This window comes from Gymnodraco acuticeps, unplaced genomic scaffold, assembly GCF_902827175.1.
Source record: "Gymnodraco acuticeps unplaced genomic scaffold, fGymAcu1.1, whole genome shotgun sequence".
Classification (NCBI taxonomy): domain Eukaryota; kingdom Metazoa; phylum Chordata; class Actinopteri; order Perciformes; family Bathydraconidae; genus Gymnodraco; species Gymnodraco acuticeps.
In genome coordinates, this window is record NW_022992231.1 from 512,292 (window position 1) to 531,454 (window position 19,163).

At 38.9% G+C, this 19,163-nt stretch overlaps 1 protein-coding gene across 1 annotated transcript; it reads left to right on the top strand.

The window, feature by feature from the left end:
• Positions 1-1,980: 1,980 nt before the first annotated feature.
• ubald2 (UBA-like domain containing 2) lies at positions 1,981-17,775 on the top strand. The gene is made up of 3 exons (XM_034206157.1): positions 1,981-2,231; positions 8,434-8,490; positions 14,174-17,775. The coding sequence occupies exons 1-3, from the start codon at positions 2,112-2,114 to the stop codon at positions 14,513-14,515; spliced, it is 519 nt and encodes a 172-aa protein (XP_034062048.1). The 5' UTR covers positions 1,981-2,111; the 3' UTR covers positions 14,516-17,775.
• The last annotated feature ends 1,388 nt before the right edge of the window (positions 17,776-19,163 follow it).

Here is a 19,163-nt window from a genome sequence, read left to right on the forward strand (position 1 = left end):
AATGCTTTGACAATAAATACATTAAAAAAATGTCATCTGTGGAAGCCGTGGTGCTGTAAAAAGCACGACCAATCATTTTAGCCGGCTCGGCTAAAGTAACTGGATGGCCTACCTGCCTGTCAGCCGTGCCCTCATTGGTCATGTGCGCGTTCGTGTGTGTTGGAGGAGGGGCTCTGTGAGGAAGTCTGAAGGAAGAGGCAGATTTTTTTCGGCTGCGTATTTTCAAATTCTAGCGCACTTGAGCTGGTTTCTCCAAAATTACATACCTCACCTTTAACCAAACTTTGACGCTGTAAACAAACGTTGGAAGGTTCTTTTCCCCTGCCTTTTCTGTTTCTAATTGATGAAAGTCTAAAGTTTAAATATTTTAACACATAAGATAGGAGGTTTTAAGTGTCATTTTGTGCCACTTTGCAGCCTTTTTGTGTATCATTTTGGCCATCTTGTGTATCTTTGTAATGGTTGTGTGTCTCTTTGTAGTCTTTATTTGTCACCATATCATTTGTGTCATTTAGTGTATCTTTGCGGCCATTTTGTGTGTCTTTGCCTCATTTTGTGTGTCCTTTTGAATCTAATGTTGTGTCACTTGGTAGTCAGTTTGTGTATCTTTGTGGCCATTGTGTTTCTCTTTGTTTTCATTTTGTGTATCCTTGTATTTGTTGTATCTCTTTGTTGTCCGTTTGTGTCTCTTTGTATTTGTACTGTGTCTCCTTTTAGTCACTTTGTCTTTTTGTTGTAATTTGTTGCCCTTTGTGGTCCTTTTGTGTCTCTCTGTTGTCATTTTGTTTACTTTGTGGTACTTGTATGTCTCTTTGAGGTCATTCAGTCTCATTATTGTGGCCGTTTTGTCACCATTTTGTCTCACTTTGTAGACATTTTGTGTTTCCTTGTACTGTGTTTATGCATCTTTGTGGCTATTTTGAGTCTCATCCTGGTTACTACATGTCTATGAGTGACATTTGGTAACTGAAGGCCAGAAGGGCCACTGTTACTTTGAAGCCTTTGGCCCCTCAGGACTATTCAGTAATCCATCCTTTTAGCACCAAACAGCCTTCAGGTAATAGCACCCCCCAACAATACATAATAGATAGACTTCCTCTGTCACATGCTGCATTATTGAGAGAGGCTGCGGGCCAATAAGAGCTGCACTCACATGATGAAGATTAGTGTTGTTTCATCAGGAGAAATGCTCCGGTCTGCAAAACATCCGGAGGAGGCAGAGTGCTGTATAACAACATGAAAGTGAAAATATGAAATAAAAATGGTTCCTGGTCCAATTTTGATCAAATAAAGTAGTTGGATATCTTTTTCAGATTCTAAGCACAACAGAAAGTAAAAGCCATTCATGAAAAGTGGGTAAAACCAGAAAAACCCAGAGCTGATGATTGGATAAGAATAATATATGACTGATTTAGGATGGAAAATATTTGTTTCTATTGGTAGGAACAAATATTTATAAGATTGTATTATTTATTTTATTGTACACATGTGCAGCATTTAATTATTCAATGTTGAAATGTCTTAAGTTTTGTATGTCATTTATTGGTCTTTTTAATTTATTTGCTTCTATATTGGCTATTTTACATGATATAACTTACTAATAATTATTAGAAAAATAGCAATTATCGCTACTAATAGGGTGTATATTTAAAAATATGTATAAATCAAAAAAGATGTACTATGTTTATGTATGCTCAGTTTTATATATCTGCCAAACACATTACGTCAGCGTAAAATGAATGAATATTTTCACGGTGACGAACCGGCAGGATAACAACAGCAGGGTGGTTAGGTTGTTATTGGGTGTAAATCTGCTCGACTCCTCTCACCGGCGATGTCTCCGAGTGGTTAAACAAGCGCACTAAAAACTTTAAACGCTTCAGCCAATCAGCGCTTCTCTAGTATCTGAGCTGACCAATCAGCAGCGCGCTCTCCTTTGTTGTTGGTGATGACATGAAAATATTGTTGTTGCTTGTTTGGGGGCTGCGGCGGACAGACAGACAGGGAGCACCGGGGTTTGAAAGCTTCACAGGCGTCGACCAAGCTCAGATTTGATTCATTTTGTCTTACTTTTGATTTTTAGGCAACTGCGTGTTGCGAAGAAAGCGGTCATGTCGGTGAATATGGACGAACTCAGACATCAAGTTATGATCAACCAGTTTGTTTTGACGGCTGGATGCGCCGCGGATCAGGCGAAGCAGCTCCTCCAGGCGGCCCACTGGCAGTTCGAGGTGAGGCTAAAAAGCGTTTTTAGTCTACTTTAAAATAATGTCCAACTACGTTTTGTAACATCTAGCTGTTAACGAGCTGTCAATACTCGAATATCAACTCCCAGTATTGTCTATTTGGACGATTGTGTGGCTTTAGGACCCGCTGTGGCTAACAGCGGCTTAGCTAACAGGACTGAGGACGTGGTGCTCGACTCTAGTGGCCGTTTTTTTGTTTACATTTTCGGTAGGAATCCACCGTGTCATTGTGGTGCTAATTGTTGTTAGCTTAGCTGCTAGCAGCCTCCATAAACATTAACGTCGCTCCTGCTAGGTTATTGTTTTAGGAGCTACTAGGGTTATATATATTCCAAAGCCTAATATCCGCTAACATTATAAAATCATTAAGATTATGACACATGGTGCATTCAAGTGCTCTTCCTGATTTGGGAAGTCGTTTTTTCAGACTTTGGTGTGTTCTTAAGTAACTAGTAATATGTAAACAACATGGACGCTACAAAGATTGCGTCTTTTGTTATTACTCAGAGAATTAGAATTAGAAAAGTGAGACCTTTTCCCACTGGTCATTGAAATCTTGCAAAGTTTTAGATTTTCAGGGGCCTTGAACGTTTTTGAAAGTAGACAAGAATGTATATATTTTGTGCAAGAATAGAAATATAAGTTATTTTAATATTTGTCATTGGATAGTCGAATTGCCATGTTGTTTATTTTTATGTTGAAACACCATTGAGATTGTTGTTAGTGTTGTACATGGTTTCACTGGCACTTACAATCCTTATAGGTTGGACATTTTGAAAAAAATAAGATTACAACCGTTATTTATTTATGTTTTAACATGAGTCATTTAAAAATCCTAAATGTAAACATTATGTTCAAGAATAGAAATTCGAATGTATTGATATTTTATGTGAGCTTCTGTAAAGCCTGCTATCACTGATGTAGCTGTATGTAACCTTGACTCATGTCTCAAACTCTGTCCATGAATTGGAGGAATTTGGGCCTGAAAAGTCCTAATCAACAAATCAAGAAAAGTTCCTGAAAAACATTGGAGACCCCAGTTTGAATGAGTGTTAGTGGACTGATAATGTATTTAGTTGACAACAGTCCTAACAATGAAACCAAAACACTTCGCTCAAACCCAAAAGCCTGATGCATGCCATGCATGTAAAGTGGGGAAAGTAGGAGGAAACAAGGTGGTATTGTTTGTGTCCTCTCTCAGTGAGAACGTAGTAAACTCACTATTGTTTGTGTTGCTGTGACATCATTGGCCTGAAAACATTAAGCAGTCTGGATAGATAAGGCTGATTGTGTGACATTGAATGCGATATCTCCTTTTTGCATGTCCATAATAAACACACTATTTGAGTAATATATGGCAGGGTGTTGAAGACATTTGTAGGTACATTTGAAAAAAATAAAGAGTCGAGGGAAGTTAAATTCCAAGAAAGAAACTCAGATATCCTATGATATTAAATAGTACCTATACAAGAAATGACCGGATGAGGTTGATGTGTTTACTTGACACAAAAGGAGAACGTCAATAGAGACAGCAAACCTAATTGTACATCTTAACAAACATTCAACAAACATTTTAAGTGTGTTGGTTGCTGCTAGAAGGTATTTTTTACTTCCTGTGAGTCTTACTTGCAAATGTAACTAACTGGCATTCGAACAAAATGTCTCAAAGAGACATCAGAGGTGCAGTATCATTTTTTTTAATATGAATGTGGCATTGGCTAAAGACTTACATGCAGGTGGGGTGGAGAGTCTGCAGGAAGTGATCACAGCTGATGAGGGAAGTGTAAACAGCTGAGATGGGTGCGGCCGGTGAGGAGAAAGGGGAGAGTTTTTGTTTTTTAACTTTAACAACCCAGTCAAATGACAATGCATTAGACATTACAATACAGAGTACAGGGAGTATTGTGCAAGAAAATAAATGCTAATTCAACAACAAACACCAGCACATCTTAAAGAAGTAAGGAATCAACCAGCAACAATGTCTCTCAAAGCTGTCTTTAAGTAATAACATTTCAGAAGTTTAACATGAATTTGAACTGAAGTTTTCAGGAAGAGTACATCTGGCCTTGTGAATACATTATAAATACATTATAAAGTTAAACAAGTTAGTTTTCTTTATACAACACAAACATACAGTGCTCCTTTTTTAAGGACCTGTGATCACAAAATAATAAGTAGAATGAATACATAACCCCCTAATCTTTCCCACAGTTAAATATTGACTAAATACCTAGCTGTTGAGCTAATGTGTTCCAAGCTAAATACTTGATGACTTTAGATAAACCATCTGTTCTCCACTGTTATGTTTTGAATCACTACACATTAAATGAAATCTGCCTTAAAGTAACGTTCAAAGACACCCCGGTGAACTCAGTTGCGGGTTTAGTCACACGGCATGGTGTTTCCAGCAGCAGGAAGTGTGAAAACATTTCGAGGTCCTGAGAAATAAAGTGAGCTGAGACAAAAAAACACAAAAGCTGTGAGGGCTGTGACGCTTTGAGATGTGTGTCACGTTGTACGGCATACATTCCTGCTCCGCTGCGGCTGTTGTCAAAGAACCAGAGCGTGGGAGGAGGGGGATGGGGAGAGGGCGGGGGAGGCTGGGGGGGGGAACCACTGCATTCATTGAAGTGTTCGTGTGAAAGAGGCCTCCGCTGCAGGGAAATGGAAGCTACGCTGAGCCGTGAAACAAGCTCACACTGACGGATAAAACATGGTGCAGACTGTCAACATTCACAGGGTTTAATATCACATTTTAACTAAAGATAACAGCTACAAACAACACTGCTGCTAGGGGTGCATGCCGGTTCCCGGTATTACCAAAATACCGGATACTGGCAGCTACGGTATACCGTACCAAAATCAGATCCGGTTTTTGATACTTTTTTTTTATAAAAGTGAGGCGTAATATCCTTAAACTCGCGCCCAAACCGTCGGAATTACGATGTCAATTTCGCCGTGAAATTCCTCAAACGAGTCACTTTAGAAAATCTAAAGTCTGGCTGCATATGACTGCCAGTCTGAATGGTGGGGTCTGTAACCACTGCAAGAAGTGTATTTCTGGGAAAGGAGGCAACTAGGGATGGGTATCGTTTGAAATGTATCGATTCCGGTTCTGCTTATCGATTCCGGTTCTTATCGATTCCGGTTCTTATCGATTCCCCTTTTCGATTCCAAAATTGTAAAAGAAAGAGGTCAAACGCTTAGATAACAAAAATATCTTATATATAATATTCTTTTAAGCTTTAACTGACATTTTTACAAATACAAAATATACATGCAATACAAATGTAGCTGTGCTTTATTTTAACTGAGCTATGCCTGTGGCAAGCTATTAACAGGCTTTACACTGTGCCTTGTCTTTTTCTTTTTTAGTGTAGTGGAGCCTCACTTCAGAGCGTTTACCGCGACCCATCTTTGGTGTTATGAAGTGACTGAGCTCGTGAACTGTCTACGGGAGGGCAGGGGGAGCCTCGCTGCGGGGCAACTGTGGACCTGTCGCCTGTCAGCGCAACTTACATGATGCCGTTATTAAGGGCGGTGCCGGCCGTCAGCGTACCGAGCCGGCCGTTCTGTGATTCTCCAGAACACACAGATGGCCAGTCCGCCCTTACCCTGTATTCCACCTGGTCGCCGCGGTGCAGACGGACCCGGTGGAATACAGGGTCTATCGCGTTTTGGAACCGTTAAGCAGAACCGAAATAGTGTATTTTGTATGGGTACCCGGCATTTTCTTATCGGTTCTCATCTGGAACCGAGTTTCGGTTCCCAACCCTAGTGGCAACACATCCAACCTCCAACCAATGATGTCTCGTATGGCAACCAAGTACCTTTGTGTTCAGGGAAGCAGCGTGCTAAGCGAGAGAGTGTTCAGTTCAGCAGGTGATATCCTACGCTGTGAAAGGGCCCGTTTGGATCCAGAGAGCAGATATGCACAAAACTGAACTGTGATGGGATTTGTTTTCTTTCATCTGGCAAACGTTGATTTTAATGATGCTATTTGTTTTATGCGCAATGCCGAGATCTCATGATCCTTTATGTTCTCTGCTCAGTGGAATCTCAGGTTGAATATTGATTATACTGGTGCTATTTTCTTTTTGCATTGACAGGATGTACTATTCCCCGCCTGATGGTTGTTATAAATGATATTGCAGAATCTGTTTTCATTGTTTGTTCAGTACTAAAAGGTCCAAGTCCCACAATTGAATTTAATATTCATTTGACATGTTAACTATATCATAAAGCGCTTCATGGGAGTGATTGCGGGATGATTCAATGTTTCCCTTATGCAACATGAAAGTATCACAATATGTATCGGTATCGTTCAGTGGTATCGTACAAAAAGTCAACGATATGCAACCCTAACTGCTGCTGCTGCAGCACAACAGTTTGATGCTAAATTATCATTTGTTCATCAAATACTTATTACATTCTAACCGTAAACTCTTGAAGATTTGTTTTCCTTTTATGCTTCGTAGATTAACGAAGTTGTTAGAAAAAGTACTTTTTTAAAACATTTCTCAAAATGCCGTGATCCATTATGACACACTCCAAAACAACAGACAACAGACAACAGATATATATAAAAAAAAGTTCAACCGTTACAATTAGTTGTAACTGTGATTGGAATGATGTTTAGCTATGTTGATGAATTGCCTATTTTTTTATAATGATTTCTCTTCCTGTCTTCCTACGTGAAAATCCACTTGACAAAGAACTTGGTTTTGATTCTGATTATTAAAAAGTCACTCAAACTATTTCAACATTAATATTTACATGTACAAAAACAAACTGGCATTCAATGTGATTGCAAGGGGACAATACATGTAAGCATTGTTACATTCGATAATAAAGTGCATGATGCAGGGTCTGTAGATATTAGATTATCTACAGACCTAATGCAGATAGTAAACTGGTTGTTCGTGAATGTCCCACACTGATTAGCTTATCCCCAAAGAATCACGTGTCCTATGATCCACACGAGGAGTACTCAGCTTTTTGTTTCTGTTTCTCAGAGTGTGTGTTCCCTCTGAGGAACAAAACAAAACACTTCCTGGTTTGTGCATGAGACAGCTGTTTTATAGTTTCCCTGCCTCAGCACAAGACTACTTGTTGTTTTACGCTTCAGATTATTATTATCTTCTTTCAAAAATATGATTAGCTGCAGCTCACTTGTATTACTTCTGCTTTATTTGAACTCGCATAGAAACTAGTTAAACTACAATATATGAACACAAGTTCTGTTTCTTTGACTGTTTTCAGTCCGAAACGTTGGTGTGAAACATGCAGATTAAGAGGAAGTTGCGTGTAATTGAGCTTCCTGTGTTATCAGTGATTCAGTTAGCTCAAAGCTAATCTAAGAAACCCTCGTGTGCTCTGCAAACTGTTTCAGATCTCTGAGTGGAGATAATACATTCAATCCAAGCTCATGTGTTGACTGACTGATAAAGATGACGTCTTGTTGGGAGAATTACAAACATGTACATTATTGGAATAGGTATACACAGGGTTCCTACGGTCATTAAAAACCTGGAAAAGTCATGGAAATTCAAAATGCTAATTCCAGGCCCTGGAAAAGTTATGGAAAACAATATTTTTCCCAAAGTTTTGGAAAAGTCATGGAAATGTAAACAAAGTTGCATCAAATATAATTTATATTTTTATCTAATCGCCGAAATAGTAATACTATAATGATAATAAATACTGTATCGTATAGTAATGAAACGTAAAATGGCGTTTAACTGACGAGGTATTTTTCTGGTGAGAGATTTTTACAATCACGCCCTAGTCTAGTCTACAGTGGCTTCAGTCTGTAGAAGCTAGTAAGCCTACTATTTGATTTGTTTTAGATAGGCACAACATGTTTCATATGTAGACCTTATTTTCCAGCTTACCATGTTAAAATAAAAATGTTTCAGTGGTACCGCTGAGAAAGAGTACTTTTTTTGGTCATGGAAAATGAGGTAACGGTCATGGAAAAGTCATTGAAAATCATTGGTGAAAAAGTGTATGAACCCTGTATACAGATCCTTAACTTAAGTAAAACACTAATACGCCACTGTTCAAATACAGTAGACATTGGGAAAAGCCTCTATTCATAACAAACATTGAATACAATGATATATTGAAATGTAGTTGTTATTTAATTTGAATAAATCATAACAGTCTCTTCTCTCTTTCTCTGCAGACGGCCTTAAGCTCCTTCTTCCAGGAGGCCAACATCCCCACTCACCACCACCAGATGGTAAGTCCATTTATTCCCCTTAAAACATAATCCCTCGCAGTGGACAGATGAACCTGCTGACCTGCTGCTCGCACACTCACTGCTCTGAAAAACAGGCACAGAAAGAGCCGTTTTATTGATGATAGCAGCAGTTTAACACCATTTGAGTTCTTTACTACTCATGGAGAAAATCTATCAAAAGAACTGAGGTTAAACCAAACCAACATGAGAAGAGTTTGGAATACAGGACTATCAAGTGAAATAATATTGTGTTTTATAGAAAATATGTAAACTACAGCATGTTGTGTGTTAAACATAATAGTATGTTTGTGATTTAGTGCCCACTCAGTGCAATTCACTTATAAACCACTGCCCTTAATATAGACAGCTGTAAGTTTACACATGCATTTATCTTTACAATATTTATGGTTGCTAAATAGCACTTCATCGCATTTTTTGAAAGAAAAATCAGGAGAAAATGTACTTTGTTTTAGACACCATTTTCTGGTTTGTCTGTGTCAGCAACACATTCAAGAAGATCTGGCTGGACTGAGCGTAAAGGTTTCTACAACGGCGTCAACATTTTCAAATGACTTCAACTAACGTTCATGTACATGCTAGCTAGCTAATATTCATTATGCTAAATGTTAGTTAAATATCTAATACGAGTGAAATCAAATATGAATACATTTAACTGTGCCCCTTTAGTAGACAGGAAATTCAAAACATTACATTCCTCAAGGATACCAGTCCGGCTAACTAGCAGCTAACAGCTAACTAGCAGCTACTGCTAGCAGTTAGCTTTACTTTAGCAACAAATACAGCTGTGTGACCCTCAGGAAACTCCATGAAAAATAAAGTTGAGGCAGAGCAGCTGGAGCACATCAGAAACATAACAATTATTTTACATCAAATATTATCAAGTTTGACCAAAATCAACTTAGTGACATTAAAGCACAGGGTTGGACAAAGTGGGAATTCAAATGATTTAAAAGCTTCTTTTTTTTAACTGTAAAATTGTTACATAATGTGGCTTTATGCTTTCTAAACAGGCAGAGTCAAGTTAGTTTGTTTCTGTTGAATGCTCGGTAATCCCACGCCCTCCGAACTACCCACAGTGAACACGCTACTGTGTTTAAAGGGTGAAGGGCACTTTGGACTCTTTTGGAGCGTCTGTGTTTTACGTTTTCTGTCCGTTTGGCTGGATTTCACATTTATCTTATAAAACTTCAGTTTATGTTCATTTCGCTTCTAGGCAGGAAATTACATTTAGAGTGAAACACATAGGGCGTGTCAGACTCTCACAGGAACATTAAGTCTGTGTGCTGTAAAGAAGGGAGTGTTTAATCTTTAATTACACTGCGTCACACAATAATCACTCATTCACAAAACGCTGCATGAAGGAAATCATTATTCTGTGGCAAACACTGTGTACTCAACTGCATTCAAGTACACGTTTCTTTTTTACATCCTTATGTCCAGAAGTATAATCAACACATTTTACTTAAAGTATCAAAAGTAAAAGTACTCACTATGCAGAATAGCTGTTTATTTCAGTATTATTCTGTTTTATCCCAAAAAAAATACATCTTATATAATTGTAATGTTTGTCATTGTTGAGCCAATAGTTATTTAAAAAAAAGTATTTCAGTACTGATCATATTATATCAGCATATCATTCCACTCCATAATGAATTGAAGTCTAAAGTAGCATAAAACTAAAATATAAGTACGTCTAAATAGTACTTAAGTCCAATACTCCTCCTCTCCCCTTCCTCCTCCTCCTCTCGTGTGTGTGTACGTGCCGGTGGGTCGCTCTAGGCGGAGCGAGTTGGAGCTTGTAAGGAAGGAGGAGGAAGTGTGTGAGAGTCGATGGGTTTGTTATTATTTTGGGTGCAGTGCGGTGACATCATCTCGCCTGAGGCTCCCTGTCTGTGTGTGTTTGGAAGAATACAGCTGCAGAGGTCTGAGAGAAAGAGTGGAGCAACTGAACTCAGGGGGGAGCATCAGCTGCAACACACACGTGCACACACACACACGGCTCCTTGGGCCCCGTGATCATTGTTGCAGCATTAATGAACCTTTGATGAAAGATGATGAGCTGAACTGTGTCCCACTCTTCATCATGCTCTGTCGAAAAGGACAACTGTAAAGACAAAATCAGGTCCTATTGATTTATGAATAAGTGTTTCATAAAGATGCCTCAGAGGTAAGGCTGCACAATATGAGTAGAATATGCATCATATTGAATGAACTGAGAGGTTTTAAAGTGTACTTAGTTCTGCTTCCTTCACTACAAAAGGATTGTTGAATTAAAACATGAAAAGGACATTTTTTCTAACTCTTTTACTGAAACAGATCAAAGTAAAGTGTTTTACTGATCATCTATTTAAACTCCCTTCTTAAAAAATACATTTTAAGTATTTCACAATGTAAAACAATATATTATGGACAAAAATATGGGAATTTCCTACATTGTGTGTTTTCAAGGTGAATGCATCAATCTGCTGTTATGATCATTTTAGAAAGTATAAGGGTAGATGTAGCTATGTAGCACTTTTGGTAACGGACCCTGGTAGAGAGAGTAAAGTGGTTTGTGTTGGCATGTAGAACAATGTATTACAGCAGTAAACAGCTGAGTGTTGATTTTGTTAGAAGCATATTTACTGTGTGTGTCTGTGTGTGTCTGTGTGTGTCTGTGTGTGTCTGTGTGTGTGTTCTGAACATAACAGCTGAGAGAAGCCTCCTCTATTTCTGTCTGCTATCTGATCTGTGTGTGTGTGTGTGTGTGTGTGTGTGTGTGTGTGTGTGTGTGTGTGTGTGTGTGTGTGTGTGTATGACTCTTTAATTGATGTTCTCCCTGAAGACGTTTGGCATTTAGAAGTGTGTCACACACATATCACATGTTTGTCCACAGTTAGATGCTAAAGCAGTCTGCAGTGTCCAATAACAGATGCTTTCAGGATTTCTTTACTGATAATTCAATCAGAATCAATTCTGCTCTTTTAGAATTTGAAAATGATATTGACTTAAGCCTATTTTAATTTCATTTAGATACCTTTTTTTTTTTAAACTGATGCATTAAGCAGAGATTAAGTTATCAGAGCTGCAGGGGAAAAACAATCATTTTTAACATGACCCGGTTTTATTCAGTGTTTTAATCACCTAAAGAGACCCTAGTGTTACATTACATACATGTTGTGTTTCATATCAGTATGTAGTGTCTCTCTACTGGGACATGTCTCCAGGCTTTAATGTTCAAAAAGCTCTTTATATTTCTCATACTGCCTGTGCTGCAGCACCTCTTTCACCCTCTGTCTGAAACCAGAGCCCAGTCTGCTCTGATTGGTTAGCTGGCCGGCTCTGTTGTGATTGGTCAATCGCTTGGAGATGTCCCGCCCCTTAGCGTACAATGTGTTGGTGGGCTGGCCAATAGAAAGTGCAAGTGTTACATAGTGATGTCACTGTGTTACGAAAGTAAACAAAGGAGTCGTAGAGCCTCGTAATAGAGGCGTTTGAGGCAGGGGAATTATGGTTGGCAAAACATTCAAGAATTTCTTTTTTCAAGACCCGCCCCGCGACGTGCAATACCGACCCCGCCCCGCTACCCGCACATATTGCCAATTAGTTCCGCAACCCGACCCCGCATATATATGAGCAGTGAAAACGTGCAATTATTATCACACGCAGTTGCATATTTGTCTCAAAAAGTGTGGGATGTTGGTTATTTTCTCCATCTAGGACAGGGGTCTGCAACCTTTTTGACCAAAAGAGCCATTTTGCTCCTTTTTCCAAAATATTTTTTTGGAGCCGCAAAACATATTTCATAGCTTGATTGCTAATAAAGTTTTATTTATTATTATATTGTTATATCAGACAAAAACTACAGTTTTTTTGCATTTATTAGGCTATTTATTACATGATATAAAACTGTTAACCTCTAATAAGAAACAAAGAACTCCTATAAGGAGAATTAAAAATAATACACAGGCCTACTTTAAAATAAATTAAACACAGCACTTGGGGAGTCCTCTGCACATTTGAAGGAAAAAATATATAATTAAAATGGGCCCACTTTGAAATAAATAAAACATATAGCTGCACCCTAAAAAGAGTTAAAGGTAGGGTAGGTGAGAATGGAGAAACCAGCTCGAGTGCGCTAGAATTTGAAAGTACACAACCGTAAAAAATCTGCCTCTTCCTTCAGACTTCCTTACTGAGCCCCTCCTCCAACGCGCACATGACCAATGAGGGCACGAGATAAGTTTGTGCACAGATGGAAGGCTGACAGGCAGGTAGGCCATCCAGTTATTTTAGCCGGGCCGGCTCAGATGATTGGTCGTGCTTTTTACAGTACCACGGCTTCCACGGATGACATTTTTGTATGTATTTATTGTCAAAGCATTTAATATATTCATTGCTATCGGGACGTTAAGAGCATTCCATGGAATATAACAAGTGTTTTCTGAAATAAATTACATACCCCATTGAATTATGACTGAAGATCGTCAGCTGTCTTCCTCTCCCGTGTTGTTCCTCGATACGTAAAGGCTGCAGCACCTTTAACAACTTCTCTCTACATATCAGACATACCGGTAAACCAGCATCGTTTGCTGTGAAAGCAGATAACTCTGTCCACACAGAATTAAATCCTGTGTTCCTCCGTTACTTTTCTTTGATTTATCCATAGTTCTCTCATCGAGCCGGGGGTCAGGTTATTCGCCTCCAAGAAAAGGCGCTAGCGCGGGACCGTAGCAGGATGTGACGCATATTTTAGCTGACCTAATTAAAACCGTTTTGTTTTTTGTTTATGTGTCACAGTATCACCTCAAAATACAAGATACGAAGCATTTTCAACCATGCAACAAAATATAAATAGTCCTACAAATACATTTCATTTATTTCCTTCTTATTTTTGTCTGAGCTCAAGGGGAGCCAGCGCTTGAGGGCTTAAAGGGCCGCATGCGGCTCGAGAGCCGTGGGTTGCCGAGCCTTGATCTAGGATGACACAAAAAGCCTCCCAGACGTTGGATTTCGCTCTTGAGGAAGTGTTATTGAAAATGCTGTATTCTCCGTTAGAGAGCTTCACCTCAGCCATTTTGAATGTGGCGCGCTCAGCAGCAGATTGATGCGCTGCAGAGGTTATGATTATGCGCGGTCCCGCGGGGGAGAGGTCTGAGGATTTAAACATTAAACTAAATTATTATTATTTTAATATTTATTATGCAACACCCGCAACCCGACCCTTATCGTCTTTGTTTTACCCAGAACCGAACCCGGAAAAAAGCGTTTGAAAAAATACCACCCACGAATCACTTTTTTTGCGGGTCACCCGTCGGGTACCCGACCCGATGCAGGACTCTGTTGTTTTTACATCTTTGAGGTTGTTTTTAATTTCATATAGTTTATTATTGTACTTTACCTCTTAGATATCTGCACATCACAGTTTGACTTCACATGTCTATTTTGTTTATCATAACATGACTCGGGCTACTTCCACCCTAAATCTTTCAAAGTGTGTGGGAGAGAAACTCCCTCTGGAGGGAGCTTTGGGATTTTAGCCTTAGCAGAACATTTACATGCACACAAAGCTATAGAACACACTACAAGAGAGGGAGAACCTCAAAAAGCATAATGGGGCCTCGTTAAATCAAAGTTTAGACCTACCTTTTGCTTACTCCTTTCTCTTGTGTGCGTCCCGCAGATGTGTACTCCCAGGAACACGCCCGCCACGCCACCCAACTTCCCGGACGCCATCACCATGTTCTCCAAGCTGCGTGCGTCTGATTGCGGCCCCGGGTCCGGCAGCGGTTCCTCCATGGCGTGCTCCCCACCGACCCCCTCCTCCGGCTACGGTTCCTTCTGGGCGTCCTCGCCGCCCAGCCACCAGCCCGCCTGGCTGCCCCCATCGTCGCCAACAGGCCCCCACCTGCACCACCACTTCCACCACCACCACCTGCAACAGACTCCCATGTGGCCCCCTGGAGCCCAGCCCAGCGCCGCCCCACAGCCCCCGGTCGTGTCCGCGCTGCACGGCCAGAGATGAGACTGAACGGGGAGGATGGGGGCTGGTCAAGGAGCCAAATGTATGGGGAGGGTGGAATGAGAGGAAATGGAAAAAGACAAAAATACTGTTTTCCTGTCTCGTTTTTCTAAACCGAAGACTTCCTCTCGGTCTTCATCACACGCCGAGGAAACGAACGTTCTTTTTCATCCGGGATGCAAATCGAGCCCAGGACCCAGCAGAGCGCTCCGAGGATAGCAGCCATGTGATCTCATTTTTTTATCTTTTAAAAACTCTTCTTCTTCTTCAGATGGTTCGGAAATATCTGGCAATAACCAGCAGAAAACAGACGGGATTCTAGACGTTTCCTTTACAGCTATGAAACTGCTCACAGAGATGCATCTACAGATGTCCTTTACCTGAGTCACACCAGATTTAGCACAGGAATAAAACCTGCTAATCTTTGACTTTTTTTTTTTTTAAAGAAACAACGACCTGGAGGACAAAATCTTCTTTCTGCTGCATATTAAGAAAGATGTTTCCTTAACTTTCATCCTTTGTCGCGGTTTCCTGATCCAAACAAAGATGTTGCTTTATTTCTACGACGTGTAAACAAAATAGAAAATTGTAATGATCAGTTTGATAGAGCCTCTGTTCCAACTATGTAACTAGAATGCAATTTATATTTCAGTGTTTTTCTTTTATTGTGAAAATATCCAGGAGCTTACTTTCCGAATTTAAAATGGAAACAAACTAAAACAGAGTGGTAGTGACTAATTTAGAAAAATAATCGCCAACTATTTTGATAAATAGTTTAAGTGATTTTTCATGCAAAACTGTCAGAAAATACTGTTTTCAGCCTCTTAAATATGTAGATTTGCTGATTTACTGTTTTATATCATAATAAAATAAATATCTTTGGGTTTTTGGACAAAGCAAGACATATATTTGGACTTTGAGAAACTGGTATGTACATTTGTTCACATTATTTAACATTTTATAGACGGATAAATGAATGAATCCAGAAGATAAGATTTTTTCTGGGTCGCTATAAACAGAAACATAAAAGCAATATTAGGTAATTTGGGAAATCATAATTACTGTCATTATTTAACATATTAAGTGAACCACACTACGTACTGTTGAGGTCAGGTTATGCATTGGCTTCCAATCGGAATCTTTTTACATTTGAATACACAACTTAATGTGTCTTGTGTAGTAAAAACAGATAACGGACCTATTTCTGACTACCTGGATCCTTAATATCTATGTTTGGGATAAACAATCTTTTATGTTGCAGCAGACAGAATATTATTGAATCCAGATGGACAAGAGCGTGGAAGGTTTCAGTAAATCCCTTCAGAGACAGGAAGTGATGTCATGTTGAGTTTAATGGTTAAAACGACAGTAGGGAATAACCTTTTGTAAGTGCAAATATGATCGGTGAGTTAAGTAGAGCGGCAACGATTTAAATATTTTTAGATCTGCCACATTTATAAAGTATTTTTTCTCAGAATAATTTCAGACCTCCTGTCATGGGAGAGGGCTCAGATCCATTTCCTGTTTAGTGGTTATGAGGCACTTTTGTACCACAGCATAATATGGCCATTGTAGGTAAAAAACAAATAAAGGATGGGAAATGGGTAATGTTTTAAGAAATAATCTGGATTTCAGAGATTAAAACCTTATATTCACAAGATCAAAAAATGATCACAAATTAAGGAAACCTTGCCATGATTATTAAAGCATTAATTTGCGAGAAAAAACAAAAGTATAAAGCTCAGATTAAAGGCATTATTTTACATTCTTTACATTCTCAGAGAATGTTAGTTTTGGCATACATTTCTTTTTGAAAATTATTTAATCGTATATTCACAACTTTAATCTTTGATCATTTCTGACTTTTGTTTACTTGAGAATTAGGGATTTTGTTAGTCTATTTATAAATCTTTTTCTTGGAAAGGACGTTTTTTTAATAATACATTTTTTTTTCTAATCGCTTTTCTGTAATCATTTTTCATAATTTTCCCATTTTAATGAGAATATCGAGAGAAAAAAAAATGTATCAAGTGAATTTACCACTTTAATCTCATAAGTATTTTTACGGAGTATCACCCTCCTTCCCTGGTTATGTCTTTTTGTTTGTTTACCTACAATGGCTCTAATGGACAGTTTTGTAAATAAAACCTTCAACTGAACGTTTTCTGTCACGCTGATGATATAAATAATCTGATTTTGGAATATTTTTGTCCGGTGAGCTGCCTGCCTGTCTGCGGGGGCATTTAGAGGCCAACTCAGTGATTTTCCACACAACCTTTGTGATGCTCAAACACTCCTACCTCTGTGTGGATGTGAGGCCCCTGAGCTCTGCCTGTACCCTCCGGTGCAGACGGGATCAGAGAGTTGAAACACGTTCAAACTGCTGCCGCTGCGGAAGAAGAGCTTCACAGCAGGCTAAACCCGGGATTTGTTAGCTGGCTCCCTCACACAGGATCCCACGTATGTCACAGAAAATCACCGGGAGAATAGTGAAACGTTTAAAAAAACCTTCACTCCACAAGAAAGAGGAAGCAGGAATCAGGGAAGGACAGGATGCAGAGAAAGATGTCAAAACGGACTTTGTTGTTCACAGCTTCACACAGACAATCAACCTTCCTCTGTTTTCTGTAAGATTTCTGTTGGGTTCCTTTGTGGGGGGAGGGCTTCACTTTTAAAGCTGTTACATCCCTTCAAATTCAACAACCTGATAAGATTATATTTCAAATCTGATACAGAAATGAAAATCCACCCTGATGTGTTTTACTCCTCTGGGCTGTTTGTCCTGTCAGTCTTTCTCTCTTCTTCTATCCTCATAAAAGGGAGTTTTTTGTAGGTGATGGAGGATTTTTCCTGCAAATCAAAGGAGTTGAGAGGAATGCCGGATGTGTCAAATGTGACTGAGGAGTTTTTTGTGAGAGGACTAGTCGTCTAATTTAGTTTTTGATGGAACGAGTTGCAGGTTGCGGAGGTGTTTGTGCCGACGGGGAGGAATTTGTCGGAGCTTCCTGCAGGGTTCAGGCTTATTATGGATCATTTAAAAACGGTAATCAATGTAATCCTGATACAGTATGTCCCAACCACCCTGACGTTTTGATTGTTTACCTCATCTTAAACTTTTATTTTGCTCTTACCAGGTTTTCTTTCTCAGAAATTCACTGTTCTAATCCACGGCTCTTTTATAGAGATTTCTCTCGAGTACTTTCTGTTCATTTCCTCTGTTTAAATGTGTATTTATATGTTTAATAAAAACAAGGTATGATTTACTTTCTGTGTCTCAATTGCTTCATCACACTTTTGGTATTTACTGTAAGAGCTAAAAGGACAGAGAAAACAAAAGTTTCTTTCTGAGTGAGGCTGAGGACGGATGTGGTCGGAGCCGTTTCTCATCATTGACTTCAAGTCTTCACATGACACGACTGCTTTATTGAAGAGGAAGTCTGGAGCTGCGTTCAAAGACACAACTCAAAAATGGGGTTTATAAGCTGCTGCTCAAAAAGGATATCAAAACAGACCACACTTTTTTTTTACAGGTTGTTTGGTACATCATTGTTTTCAGGACCAAGAGGAACATAAGGAAAAGTAAAACAAAATATGATATATGCTCTTATTATGGGTTATTAGGGAGACATTGGTTTTTGTCACCCACTTGAGTAGTTTCTTCATTTCTTTGGCTTTTGAAATTCCCAATTTTTTTTCTGCTTACTGTTTTAAAGAGAATGCGATATTTAGTTTTTTTTTCCTGATGATTCTACAATGTGTGCTATTTATAAAATGTTGTCTGCAATCCCACTGAAATTCTTTTGCAACGTTTCAATATCTTTCTGAATATTTGCGATTAAGAACGGTAACAGATCTTCAGGAAATGATGAGAATTTACAAAAACATTTCTGTCCTGAAAATGTTGTCAGAAATAATTGTTAAACCTATTTTAATTCAAATGTAACAACAATGTGTTTATATGCATCTTATTAGCTTATATGTTTTTGTATAAAATGAAAATATTCAACTTAACCCTAAAATTGTACTAAAGTTGAGCACTTGAATAGCTTTCAATCTTAAACAAAAAACGTTAGAATGATCAATCACAGACATAAAACCACATTCTTCAATGACAGGAAATAATCCGATGGCACTTCAAAGGGAAGTGAACCCCCCCCCCCCTCTTCTTTTACAGTCAGCGTGTACTTCCTCAGACGGAGTTTCTGTGAACAGGAAGTACCCAGCAGAGATGCACCCGGGGTCGTGACCTCCGGACACGTAATGCTGACAGTGAGGGGAACAACACATGCAAGAGTTTTATTACTCTGGCTGCCTAAATATATAAATATACATGTATAAATACTGTACGTTGTTTGGTTTCTCCTGGCTCTTCAACAGGGCTGTCCAAACTACGGCCTGGGGGCCATTTTGAATCGGCCCTCAGCAAATTCTAAAAGTATAATGACTTAAGTATAATAAACTTCTGCTTGTCTTATATTGTACTTCTTAAATATATATGTTCAAATATATTACACTGTATTCATGTGTTAATAAGCACACTTTTCAAAGAAATTCAGTCAATTAAAGTTGAAAACATTTAATTGACTGTTGATTTAATTGTCAACTTAGATTTGTTGATCTTTTTTCTGATCAACAAATCTAAGTTGATCAG